Consider the following 14,571-nt stretch of genomic DNA (forward strand, 5'->3'; position numbering starts at 1 on the left):
CCTGATGCCAGGGAAGGTCTCTAAGGGCTGCAGCATGTATTATGCCACCCTAGAGACCCCTCACCCAGCACAGACACACTGCTTACCAGCTTGTGTGTGCTAGTGAGAACAAAATGAGTAAGTCAACATGGCACTCCCCTCAGGGTGCCATGCCAGCCTCTCACTGCCTATGCAGTATAGGTAAGACACCCCTCTAGCAGGCCTTACAGCCCTAAGGCAGGGTGCACTATACCATAGGTGAGGGTACCAGTGCATGAGCACTGTGCCCCTACAGTGTCTAAGCAAAACCTTAGACATTGTAAGTGCAGGGTAGCCATAAGAGTATATGGTCTGGGAGTCTGTTTTGCACGAACTCCACAGCACCATAATGGCTACACTGAAAACTGGGAAGTTTGGTATCAAACTTCTCAGCACAATAAATGCACACTGATGCCAGTGTACATTTTATTGTAAAATACACCACAGAGGGCACCTTAGAGGTGCCCCCTGAAACTTAACCGACTATCTGTGTAGGCTGACTGGTTCCAGCAGCCTGCCACACTAGAGACATGTTGCTGGCCCCATGGGGAGAGTGCCTTTGTCACTCTGAGGCCAGTAACAAAGCCTGCACTGGGTGGAGATGCTAACACCTCCCCCAGGCAGGAGCTGTAACACCTGGCGGTGAGCCTCAAAGGCTCACCCCTTTGTCACAGCACCGCAGGACACTCCAGCTAGTGGAGTTGCCCGCCCCCTCCGGCCCCGGCCCCCACTTTTGGCGGCAAGGCCGGAGAAAATAATGAGAACAACAAGGAGGAGTCACTGGCCAGTCAGGACAGCCCCTAAGGTGTCCTGAGCTGAGGTGACTAACTTTTAGAAATCCTCCATCTTGCAGATGGAGGATTCCCCCAATAGGATTAGGGATGTGACCCCCTCCCCTTGGGAGGAGGCACAAAGAGGGTGTACTCACCCTCAGGGCTAGTAGCCATTGGCTACTAACCCCCCAGACCTAAACACGCCCTTAAATTTAGTATTTAAGGGCTCTCCCTGAACCTAGAAACTAGATTCCTGCAACAACAAGAAGAAGGACTGCCCAGCTGAAAACCCCTGCAGAGGAGGACCAGAAGACAACAACTGCCTTGGCTCCAGAAACTCACCGGCCTGTCTCCTGCCTTCCAAAGAACTCTGCTCCAGCGACGCCTTCCAAAGGGACCAGCGACCTCTGAATCCTCTGAGGACTGCCCTGCTTCGACGACGACAAGAAACTCCCGAGGACAGCGGACCTGCTCCAAAAAGACTGCAACTTTATCCAAAGGAGCAGCTTTAAAGAACCCTGCAATCTCCCCGCAAGAAGCGTGAGACTTGCAACACTGCACCCGGCGACCCCGACTCGGCTGGTGGAGAACCAACACCTCAGGGAGGACCCCCGGACTACTCTACGACTGTGAGTACCAAAACCTGTCCCCCCTGAGCCCCCACAGCGCCGCCTGCAGAGGGAATCCCGAGGCTTCCCCTGACCGCGACTCTCTGAAACCTAAGTCCCGACGCCTGGAAAAGACCCTGCACCCGCAGCCCCCAGGACCTGAAGGACCGGACTTTCACTGCAGAAGTGACCCCCAGGAGTCCCTCTCCCTTGTCCAAGTGGAGGTTTCCCCGAGGAAGCCCCCCCTTGCCTGCCTGCAGCGCTGAAGAGATCCCTTGATCTCTCATTGACTTCCATTGCGAACCCGACGCTTGTTCTAACACTGCACCCGGCCGCCCCTGCGCCGCTGAGGGTAAAATTTCTGTGTGGGCTTGTGTCCCCCCCGGTGCCCTACAAAACCCCCCTGGTCTGCCCTCCGAAGACGCGGGTACTTACCTGCTGGCAGACTGGAACCGGGGCACCCCCTTCTCTCCATTGAAGCCTATGCGTTTTGGGCACCACTTTGACCTCTGCACCTGACCGGCCCTGAGCTGCTGGTGTGGTAACTTTGGGGTTGCTCTGAACCCCCAACGGTGGGCTACCTTGGACCAAGAACTGAACCCTGTAAGTGTCTTACTTACCTGGTAAAACTAACAAAAACTTACCTCCCCCAGGAACTGTGAAAATTGCACTAAGTGTCCACTTTTAAAATAGCTATTTGTGAATAACTTGAAAAGTATACATGCAATTGAAATGATTCAAAGTTCCTAATGTACTTACCTGCAATACCTTTCAAACAAGATATTACATGTTAAATTTGAACCTGTGGTTCTTAAAATAAACTAAGAAAATATATTTTTCTATAACAAAACCTATTGGCTGGATTTGTCTCCGAGTGTGTGTACCTCATTTATTGTCTATGTGTATGTACAACAAATGCTTAACACTACTCCTTGGATAAGCCTACTGCTCGACCACACTACCACAAAATAGAGCATTAGTATTATCTCTTTTTACCACTATTTTACCTCTAAGGGGAACCCTTGGACTCTGTGCATGCTATTCCTTACTTTGAAATAGCACATACAGAGCCAACTTCCTACAAATACATTGATTGAAAAGACTGCAATCTACAATAAAATACATGAGCTGCAATGATTAGGATAACAAGGAATAACAAAATCAGGATTGGGGAAATCAGATGTAAATATGAACAAGCCCAACATTTTGTATTAACATGAATATATAATTCCTACTTTGAAACTAACATCTAGCACCAGCAAGAGCATGGTGGTGTAAGACAAAATCTGTCTGTGCACTGTCCATGAGAAGCACACCTCACCCCCATTACCTTGGTGCAAGGCCAAGCCTCCAGTCCCAAGATCAGGCTTCGTAGAAGCACAAAGGCAGACACAAACAGGCATGAAGTATGGATGAAAAATCCTAGTTGGAACACCCTCTAATGTCCTTTGTCCCACAAGATGTTTATATCGGGGATATGTTTTGTTCTTGCACAGAAGCCTGACGCAGGAATGTACACAAGCACTGGACATTTTATACTGTATTGTGACAATAAAAAAATATCTTGTGTGCCTTGCATTCTGTTCCTGCTAACACGGAGTAAAGGAACACAAAGAAAAATATGTCACCCACAACACTGACAGTGACGCTCTCGCAGAATGGCGACCTATTATGAAAATAAAAACATTATTGCTAAAACAAACTGTGCTCCAATGAATAAAAATCAAATAAGTGAAAACAGAGCACATTATCTTAAAAAAAGGGCCGAGGCCGCATGACAAAGCTAAGCCAATACTGTGCTCAGGCAGGAAGTTGAAATGTACCCACGACTCTGGGTGGCACCCACATAGGACCTGCAATGTCATATCTGGGGTAGATGAAGGGCGCAGAGCCGATCAACACCACCGACCGGTGAGCAGAGGTACTGCTCATGAAAATCATCTTCATCAAGTCTGACACCTGGAGAGAATTCAAAGGTAAGAACTCTGCAGCCAGAAGTATATATCAAATATAGTGAGTAAAGGTGACCACAAGTTCTAGGATGGGCTACTAGAAATCCATGCGGAACCCATTCGGCCCAGGGGCCTTATTGGTGGGACTAGTTGAGACAGCCTTTTATTTGCATGAAGTTAATAAGGGTATGTCAATTGGCTAAAAAGAGGTGGGGCATCAGTTGCCATAATAGCGCTATTTGCCGAGTTATATATTTTTTTGAAAGTGGTCCACCCATTGGCCCAAATTTGTAATCATACAAATGCTACACTCATTGCTAGTTGATAAGTTATTACTATTAACAATAGGCCAAAACATGCTGTTACTTCAGACTTTACAAATGGAGACTTATAATTTTCTCTTGCACTGTGCCTGTTTTCTAACATGAGCTATGCAGGAAGAGAGCTTAATCGTGTAGATCAGGGGACAGGTACTTGTAGCATGAAACATGGAGGAAGGGACAGAGCACTATAGAGTTATTGGGGGTAAAGAGACGCACATGAAGTGCAATAAATTCCCAAGACACACTGGCAGAAGCTTCTTCACTCAACCCAGCCAGTGATGTGGGTGGGGAGGGGCAGGAGAGGGATGGTTTGCATGTATGTAGCCTTAAAACGGTAATCTACAACCTTGTTGCCAGAAATGGAACACTTACACAAACTCTACTGCCTGCGTATGTTATATTTTTCATGTACAAGCAGCGAAGGAAGAAATGAGTGGGGAGACCAGGTTTAGCAGCAAGGCATAAGGGGTGGAAATGGAGCACTTATCTTAGCGCTTAATACTGCCTGGGTATGTTATTTTCTTCCATGTTCAAGCAGCAAAGGGAGAAATGAGTGGGAAGCCGGGTTAAAGCAGCAAGAGAGGATGGGGTGGAGACAGGAAAACAATAAGGAGGGAGGGAAGAAGAGATAATGAGGGCACAATAGCCAATAGGGGAGGATACTAGGAACGATGTGGTAAGAGCCCGGGGAGAAGAGGAGAAAGCCTGCAGATTAACTTGCATTGGGAGCTAGATAGCAAACTCAAAACAATTACAATGTAATTGGTCACGCATTTGTTTGAGTTAGAATTATTGCCATGGTAAACGCATAACTTGACTTTTCTTGCCACATAGTTCCAGTGGCCCTTCACATAACTAAAGGACTAGAAGGCCTCCTGGAATATTATTTTAAACACAACTACTCCCAACTGTAAAACAACATTTCCAGCCATAAGAGCTTAAAAAGACAAGGAATGTTGTGAGGGGTTATTATTTTGGGGTCCCCACTAACCTAGAATGGGGACGCCAAGAGTATCCAGACAGAAAGAGCACATAGTGGTGAACGTTTTGAAGGTGGTGCCATTGCCCTAGGACCAATACCGGCTGAGTTATGAGCAAAAATGTTTTGTAAAAGTAATGCCCTCCAAAGCATTATGGGGCACGTTTTTGTGCCGCGAATATTACAGTATGTTAACTTTAATGCTCAGAACAGCCCCTAGAAGAAAGGGTGTAGGGTGAAAGTGTCTGGATGTGAAATTTAATTTAAGTTGAAGTTGACCCTTGTGTGTCTATTGAAGCCTTTTTGACAGAATATCTGACAGGGTCTGAAGACCTTTTCCAAAAGTGCCCAGGTTTAGTTTCTGTCCCACACTAGAAAGACACAAAATATGCTAGAATCAAAAGAGATGCCTTACATTATTAACTCTGGAATGACGTTTAGTACCTTTGCACAACGTTTGGTACCGCTGCAGTAGGAGACTTTTGGGAAGAGGGTAGAGCAAGAGTTAAGTTACTACGTTGGAAATGCAGCATGGTACTTCATAAAACGTCTGTTAAAGCAATGTAAAGGTCTGTGTCTGTAACCAAAGAGCCAGGAGTTAAATCCTGATTAAAGCAGTAGGGACTATTTGGAAGCGTAACACAGACACCTGAAACCCCGTTGGCATAAGGGACTGTGCAACATCCCTTTAAAAACACACACACTTGATAGCTTAGCTGGTAACTCCTTTGTAAAGCAACTGGAAAGAAAATGTTTTATCGGGAAGTTACAAGATACTCTACTATTTCAACACAATACAAGTTTCCTAGCTCCGTTTATATTTGCAAATTAACCTGTCGTGCACATTTACACTTCTTTCAGGCAAGCAGTCGTTCTGGAAAGAGAAAACTGTTTGCCTGTGTGTTAATTGTGTCTGCCCTGTGAAGAGATGTTATGTTTTGTGAACTTTAACAACGCATCCACAGTGACCAGCTTGTAAAGTGTGTGAAATGAGCATATGATAAAGTGGCGCCAACAGTAATTTACTGCCTGAAACTTGTAAGGGAAGGAAGTATGTATTTTAAGAAAAGTTTGTGTTAAATACGCAGAGCAGACGTACTGTTTGTTATGAATGAGATAAGAAAAAGTTTCACTAAAAGTAATGAATACGAAGCAAAAAAATATGTGTTCCAAGCAAGCACGTGTGCGCCAAAAATATTACAATTATACGGCTGTAAAAAAACTAAACAATGTTTTTGGTAGTTTCTGTGCTTAAACATAAGAACATGCAACTCTGCAAACGTTATTTCTAAGCACTCTGCTTCAAAAGAAAATTGGCTTCCGTCGAGCAGATGCTGCCTGCTTTAATCACTATATCAATCTGCTCCATTTGGTGATCAGCCCGGTCCCTCCTCTGTCTCTTCTAAAAGTGGGCAAGCTCCCCACTGAAAGCTCCCTTTGCTGTAAACAATGCACGCGTACTCTAACTGGTGCTCCTGTATAGCGCTACAATACCTTCCGGTTGAGTTTATGCTATATTTACAAATTAATTTCCTGAGAAGAAAGCAAAAAAAGACATTCATCCCTATTTACTCGCTGTTTTGTATAAAGTGAGATCAGAAAACCTGGATAAATCTCGGCTCTCCCGCTAAAACGATGTCATTTTAGGCAAGTGTTTTTTTTTCTTCATTATCGTGTATGCGGGCACTTTGAAATATACAAAATTACGGTCGTCTTCAGCAGGTACACATTATTTAAAAGGAGTGTGCTTAAACCAAAGAATATGTTTTCGCTATCAATCGTCAGTGAAAGAAATAAACGTGTGAAATACGCTTTAAATGCGTGCAATAATTGGATGATTTGTACAAAGTGACACCAGAAAACCTAAATAAATCTCGGCTCCCCTGCTGAAACGATGCGATCTTAGGCAAATAGTTTTTTTCATTATGGTGTATGTGGGCACTTTGAAATATATTAAATCTCGTCCGGCTTCAGCAGGCAAACATTTAAAAGAAGTGTGCTGAAACCAAAGAATTTGTTGAAATCAATCGTAGGCGAAAGAAAAAAAAAAAAAAAACACGTGTGAAATATGCTTTAAAGGCATGCTATCATCGTCTGAGCAGGTCAACAAAATGTTTAATAGTCAGTTCGCCCCAGTAATAAAGAATTCGTTCTCGGAAAAACATTGTTTGAAACGAGTGGGGTACAACAACATGGTTGCTCGAAGCGAGGAGGAGAGACTAAAAAGAAAAGTAGTTTGCTCACACTAAAGTGTACGGGTGATCATGCAATAACCCATGTAACGGGGTCAGTCTCCAAGGTGATTGCAAACCAGCCTCAAGGTGGGACAAACGGAAGGCATTTACCAACAAAATCAAGGGATTTTGAAAGGCAAGCTCAGGAACGAATGAAAGTGATGGGCATGAGGTGGGTGTGGTTAAAGCCCACAGATAACACGTGGAAAAGCACTGTTTGCACGCTGCTACACACTACATCAAAGGCACCTTTCGAAGTGTGTATGCAGTGGAAGGACACTGGCTACTAGCCAGTGACTGGAGCTGTACCGTGGCGATGCAAAGCAGGAAAATTTGCAAAGTGAAAGCAGACGACGTGCTGATCAATAAGAAGCATGGAAATTAGAGCAATAATGACTCCAACGAATGGTAAGTAAAGTTGAGTAGTGGGTGGGTTCTAAGCACCTATTAAGATTTTTTTTTCTCATTTTTCTTTTTATTTAAATACAAGAGATTTTGCAGTGCTGTGCGGGCAAAACCTAACAAAGTGATGGATGGATTAAATTCATCTACTGGTAATTATTCAGACCGCAACCCAGTCCATTGTCAGCACACCATGCCACCTCAGTTTGGACAAGGGTATAAGCAAATTAGGCTTGACCCTGCTCCAATGGGAACAGCCCAGCCTGAACTGCCAGGCCAGGTCCTACCAGAACACAAGCAACCCAATAATGGTTTTGCCCTCCCTGCGGCTCATAGGTTGGGTATAGTGTGGCAAAAGAGGTCCTGTGTTGCTTGTGTTCCCGTTCAGGGAGTACCTGGCTTGATAGTTCAGCCTGGACTGCTCCCACTGAAGCAAGGTCAAGACTGATTTGCATATGACAGGGTCCAAATGGAGGTGGCATGGTGGGTGAAAAATCAATTGACTGGGATGCTGCCCTGAGTGATTATCAGTGGCTGAGATTAAATCAAGCATCCCATCCATCACTTCTTTTTTGATAGGCTAGGCTGCAGCAACAGGCCTAGAGTCAGGTCACTGTAGTGGTGTCACAATCAGTGCTGCAGTCTACTTGTCACATTTAACTTACAGGCACAGGGTACACAGAGTACAATATACAAGGGCCTTAAAGGTAAGTTAAATATGCCAATCAGCTATTAGCCAATTACACATATACTTTAGGGGTCAGAGCACATACACTCTATATCAGTGACCCAGTGTTCAAAGTCAGCACATCAGCACTAAATCTAGCAAAACGTGGGGTGATCTTGAAAAACAAAGGTCTTTCATCGCAGAATCTCAGAAAGCGTCCCTCTGGTAAATCGCAAAAAGGACTTACTGAGTCTCACACATTCTTGATGTAGATGAGGAAAAATCTGATGTAGCACCATCCTCCCAAATTCTTAATTCTTGATCCTTTTGTTCACTATCTGCAGATCAGTGTTAGGTTGAAACTCCTGATTTGTGCATCTATCTATTCTTGAGGTAGTATATACTTGTATTCCTTTGGTATTTCACAAAACACTTCAACTTTCTCCTAAGGATTTTTACCTAATGGACCAGTCAGTCTAGGGGAAAAGATTAGGCTGCTCTGGCCAACAAAGCATTAAAAGACTAAAGTAATTCTGCCTGAGCCAGTGTACAGTCATTATCATATTGCACCTTATACAGCTCATCTCCTTCTCTCTGGTTTAGAAAACAGTAGCTAATGCCTTCACGCTAACCATATCACATCTTTTAAGGACGTTATTTTGTAAGATTTTTAAGTCTCATAGGAAATGTGACTATTGACTGAACAAAAAAGGAAAAATAATCTAGTACTGATGAAGTATGTTTGATTTTTAAGTGGTGCCTCTTGTGATTTCTTAAAACTTGGAATCAGCAATACTCTGTTTACATGTTCCCAACTCCAAATGGAGGGAAAGGAGAATTCCGGGTAATATATGCAGTTTTTTCCTAATTCTCCCTACCACACATCTTCCATTTCTAAGTTCTTTAAAACACAAGTGTTACTAGTACTCCAATCATTCTCAATTGAGGTTAGGCAATAATTAAACTGCTACATTTTGCTTACCTTCATTGAATGGAGCTTGTTTATTCGGGGTCTGTAGTTGTTTGGATCTCTTCTAAAGGTGATTTCAAGCTGTGACAAAAATTTATTCATTCCAGCTAGGAGGGTTTGTGGACTAGGAGTGAAGTAAATATAGGTGAGATTCCATGTAAACATTGCACTTATAACGCAAGCAGCTATTATAAGAGTAAATCATTCCAGCAGTATTATTAACACTGATTACAAATAGCCAATCTTAAGACATCACATTCCTATTTAAACATGTAAAAAACACTACATTTTTTTTTTTAGTTAAAATGAACTCATAATTTATATGCATTGAGAAGCAGAGCACAGCACTCCATAAAGATAATTTCATACAGTATATATAACACTAAGGTGTAGCAGCATTTTCAGTGAAGCACAAGGGGTATACATCAAACTCAGGAACTATCATTAAAAGAACAAATGGACAACTCTGATGACCCATCTTACATAGAGGTCAAGGTAACAAGGCTAGAAAAGGAAGCAACTGACCAAGACATTAATAAACATTAACAGCCAAAATGTACAAGATATGCTGAGCCAGATTAAAGGCTACCATAAAACACAGGAATTAGACTTTTACAATGGAATTAAGATTGGTGATGCAATATAGGCCTGTGAAGTATTTATACACTTTTTAGTGACGGACGCTGCTTAAACCTACCTAGCCTTTGTCCTATCTGTAGTGCAAACCTGGTGAAGTCCTTCTGAAGAGCTTACAGGTGGAAACAGCCTATAATTCATTAAACGTTTTAACTGCAGTAAGTGCTACAATAGAATAAGTTCATTAAGTGATTTGTGTTCTCAAACAATTGCTGAGCCCAAAAGAATTATTACTTGCCTTCTGTAATGCTCGCTCTGCTAGATAATTTAACGACAGATTCCTCACCTTGCGACTCTTGAAAGGCACACATTATTTAAAAGGAGTGTGCTTAAACCAAAGAATATGTTTTCGCTATCAATCGTCAGTGAAAGAAATAAACGTGAGGTTCATACCAAAAATAAAATGTACACTGCAGATGCCCCTGTATGTGGCTGCTGAAGGAAAGTAGCAACATAGTTGCCGCCCACTTTTTGCCTGGTGTCAGTGTATTTTGACTGTAGTGCACTGGGATCCTGCTAATCAGGACCCCAGTGTCTGTGCTCTTTCCCCTAAATTTAGTTACTGGTAAACTTTTAACACCCATAATTGGCATTCTGGTGAACCCGTGTAAGTCCCTAGTATACTGTACTTGGGTACCCAGGGCATTGGTACACCAGGGGTCTTTCCCATGGGCTGCAGCACATATTGTGCCACTCATGGGAGCCCATGCAAACTGTGTCTGCAGGCCTGCCATTGCAGTCTGCATTAAATGGTGCATGCACCCTTTCACCACTGATTTAAGGATTACCTTATATCCTGGTCACTGCACTTAGACGCTATAAGTCACCCCTATGGTAGGGGCCCTTCAGCCCAAGGGCATGGTGTAAGGAAATGCCTCCATGGCATGGTTACCCCCTGAGTTTTTGCCTTTGCTGATGCTATGTTTTGAATTGAAAGTGTGCTGAGGCCTGCTAACCAGGCCCCAGCACCAGTGTTCTTTCCCTAACCTGTACTTTTGATTCCACAATTGGCACACCCTGGCATCCAGATAAGTCCCTTGTAACTGGTACCAAGGGCCCTGATGCCAGGGAAGGTCTCTAAGGGCTGCAGCATATCTTATGCCACCCTAGGGACCCCTCACTCAGCACAGACACACTGCTTGCCAGCTTGTGTGTGCTGGTGAGAACAAAACGAGTAAGTCGACATGGCACTCCCCTCAGGGTGCCATGCCAACCTCACACTGCCTATGCAGTATAGATAAGTCACCCCTCTAGTAGGCCTTACAGCCCTAAGGCAGGGTGCACTATACCATAGGTGAGGGCACCAGTGCATGAGCACTATGCCCCTACAGTGTCTAAGCCAAACCTTAGACATTGTAAGTGCAGGGTAGCCATAAGAGTATATGGTCTGGGAGTCTGTCAAACACGGACTCCACAGCACCATAATGGCTACACTGAAAACTGGGAAGTTTGGTATCAAACTTCTCAGCACAATAAATGCACACTGATGCCAGTGTACATTTTATTGTAAAATACACCCCAGAGGGCACCTTAGAGGTGCCCCCTGAAACTTAATCCAACTACCCCTGTAGGCTGACTGGTTCTAGCAGACTGCCACACTCGAGACATGTTGCTGGCCACATGGGGAGAGTGCCTTTGTCACTCTGTGGCCTGTAACAAAGCCTGCACTGGGTGGAGATGCTATCACCTCCCCCAGGCAGGAGCTGTAACACCTGGCGGTGAGCCTCAAAGGCTTACCCCCTTTGTTCCAGCGCCGCAGGGCACTCCAGCTAGTGGAGTTGCCCGCCCCCTCCGGCCACGGCCCCACTTTTGGCGGCAAGGCCGGAGGAGATAATGAGAATAACCAGGAGGAGTCACTGGCCAGTCAGGACAGCCCCTAAGGTTTCCTGAGCTGAAGTGACTAACTTTTAGAAATCCTCCATCTTGCAGATGGAGGATTCCCCCAATAGGGATAGGAATGTGACCCCCCTCCCCTTGGGAGGAGGCACAAAGAGGGTGTACCCACCCTCAGGGCTAGTAGCCATTGGCTACTAACCCCCCAGACCTAAACACGCCCTTAAATTTAGTATTTAAGGGCTTCCCTGAACCTAAGAATTTAGATTCCTGCAACTTACCGAAGAAGAAGACTGCTGAGCTGAAAACCCCTGCAGAAGAAGAAAAGAAGACACCAACTGCTTTGGCCCCAGTGCTACCGGCCCGTCGCCTGCCTTCTAAAGAAACCTGCTCCAGCGATGCTTTCTCCAGGACCAGCGACCTCTGAATCCTCAGAGGACTGCCCTGCTTCCAAGAGACCAAGAAACTCCAGAGAACAGTGGCCCTGTTCAACAAAGACTGCAACTTTGTATCCAGAGGAGCAGATTTAAAGACCCCTGCAATCCCCGCAAGAAGCGTGAGACTTGCAACACAGCACCCGGCGACCCCGACTCGACTGGTGGAGAAACAACACCTCAGGGAGGACCCTCCGGCGACTCCGAGACTGTGAGCAACCAAAGTTGTCCCCCCTGAGCCCCCACAGCGACGCCTGCAGAGGGAATCCCGAGGCTCCCCCTGACCGCGACTGCCTGACTCTAAAATCCCGACGGCTGGAAAAGACCCTGCACCCGCAGCCCCCAGCACCTGAAGGATCGGAACTTCAGTGCAGGAGTGACCCCCAGGAGGCCCTCTCCCTTGCCCAGGTTGTGGCTACCCAGAGGAGCCCCCCCCTTTCCTGCCTGCACCGCTGAAGAGACCCCTTGGTCTCCCATTGATTTACATTGGAAACCCGACGCTTGTTTCTGCACTGCACCCGGCCGCCCCAGTGCCGCTGAGGGTGTACTTTTTGTGTGAGCTTGTGTCCCCCCCGGTGCCCTACAAAACCCCCCTGGTCTGCCCTCCGAAGACGCGGGTACTTACCTGCTGGCAGACTGGAACCGGGGCACCCCCTTCTCTCCATTGAAGTCTATGCGTTTTGGGCACCGCTTTGAACTCTGCACCTGACCGGCCCTGAGCTGCTGGTGTGGTAACTTTGGGGTTGCTCTGAACCCCCAACGGTGGGCTACCTTGGACCCCAATCTTAACCCCGTAGGTGGTTTACTTACCTGCAAAACCTAACAATACTTTACCTCCCCCAGGAACTGTGAAAATTGCACTGTGTCCACTTTTAAAACAGCTATTTGTGTTTTATGTGAAAAGTATATATGCTACTGTAATTATTCAAAGTTCCTAAAGTACTTACCTGCAATACCTTTCAAATGAGATATTACATGTAGAATTTGAACCTGTGGTGCTTAAAATAAACTAAGAAAAGATATTTTTCTATACAAAAACCTATTGGCCTGGAATTGTCTCCGAGTGTGTGTTCCTCATTTATTGCCTGTGTGTATGTACAACAAATGCTTAACACTACTCCTTTGATAAGCCTACTGCTCGACCACATTACCACAAAATAGGGCATTAGTATTATCTCTTTTTGCCACTATCTTACCTCTAAGGGGAACCCTTGGACTCTGTGCATACTATTCCTTACTTTGAAATAGTGCATACAGAGCCAACTTCCTACACATGGTGCATGCCTCTAAGGGTGAGGGTACCCTTGCATGAGTAGGGTACTCCTACAAACCCCAGACTCCATTCTCTAGGCTTTGTAAGTGCGGGGAAGCCATCTTAAGATTTGTAGTGGACACTGGTCAACACAAGTGGTCCAACTACATAACGGCTTCTCCGAACCTAGGCATGTTTGGTATTAAACATGTTAGAATCATACAACTACACCGATTCAAGTGCCAGTTGCATGATCCCTGGTACTCTGGGGGTTCCTAAGAGGATTCTCCGGTTCTACCTGTGCAGCCTTACGGGGTCTGGCTGCCAGCCCACGCTGCTGCCGACCCCAGACACTGTTTTGTCGGACTCAAGCAGCAGAAGACAGAACAAAGGATTTCCTTCAAGGGAGAGGTGTGACCACCTCCCCCTTTGAATTAGGTGTTTATGGGCTGGGGTGGGGTGGCCTCTGAGAGCCACCAGACAATGTGGGGGTAACTATAATAGAAAGATGGCACTTTCCTACAAGCATTGCATACCTTCACCGGGTGGGCATACCTGAGTGGTCTAGACACTGTCACCCTTCTTTTTCTGGTTCTTCTCGTCTGGAATCCACCTTCTGGTTCCAGTGATCTGGTCCATGGGTCGCAATAGCAGCTGGACAATCAAGGCTTTCATTGACTCTAATAAGGGCTTTTAACACCACTTCACCCCTATGCACCTGGGCTCCCTGATGTAGGTACTCCGGACGTCTGGGTATCCACGGGTGAGGGCACTCTCCAACCTTCAATGTGCCAACTGGTTTCCTCAAGGTCCACTGGGAAGGGTCCTGAATCCATTAAATCCAACTGCGATGGTCCTGTGTTAGTCTAGGGGACACCAGATCCCCTCTACACATTATACTTGCCTAGGTGGGGATCCTGTGTTTGCATTCCATTTTTTTTGTATATGGTTTGGGTTCCCCCTAGGGTCCCTATTGGTTATTGCTATTTGCACTGTTTTGTAACCTTTTCTATGCCTGTTTCTAATGACTAGTATACATATTTAGTGTATTACTTGCCTCCTATTGGAGGGTTGCCCTTCTAGTATTTTGTGGTATTATGTTCCAAAATTAAAGTACCTTTATTTTTGTACAACTTAGTGTTTTCTTTCATGTGTTTAAGTGCTGTGTGACTACAGTTGTACTGCATGAGTTTTGCATGCCTCCTAGATAAGCCTTGGCTGCACATCCACAGCTACCTCTAGACAGCCTGGCTTCTAGACACAGCCTACACTTCACTAAGAGGGGATATACCTAGACCTGGTATAAGGTGTAAGTACCCACCACACACCAGGCCAGCTTCCTACACTAGCTTTAACCCAGAGACTGAGCAAGGCGTGTTTCCTTAGTGTTGTCCCAGTACACATCTGCCTATAAGTAGTGTCTGCAAAGCTTAAGGCTGATTTGAGACGTGTTGTATATCATCTTAGCTTCCTTGATGACAAACTAAGTC

General features: G+C 45.3%; 1 protein-coding gene across 1 annotated transcript in view; it reads right to left on the minus strand.

Annotated features, from left to right (window-relative positions):
- ABCE1 (ATP binding cassette subfamily E member 1) overlaps positions 1 to 14,571 on the minus strand; it is a 222,238-nt gene that overhangs the window by 7,701 nt on the left and 199,966 nt on the right. The window contains exon 17 of the mRNA XM_069242598.1: positions 8,939 to 9,050. Coding sequence (XP_069098699.1) covers positions 8,939 to 9,050 — 112 coding nt within the window. The remainder of the gene's footprint in view (positions 1 to 8,938; positions 9,051 to 14,571) is intronic.

The sequence above is a fragment of the Pleurodeles waltl genome, chromosome 1_2 (genome assembly GCF_031143425.1).
Source record: "Pleurodeles waltl isolate 20211129_DDA chromosome 1_2, aPleWal1.hap1.20221129, whole genome shotgun sequence".
Taxonomy (NCBI): Eukaryota; Metazoa; Chordata; class Amphibia; order Caudata; family Salamandridae; genus Pleurodeles; species Pleurodeles waltl.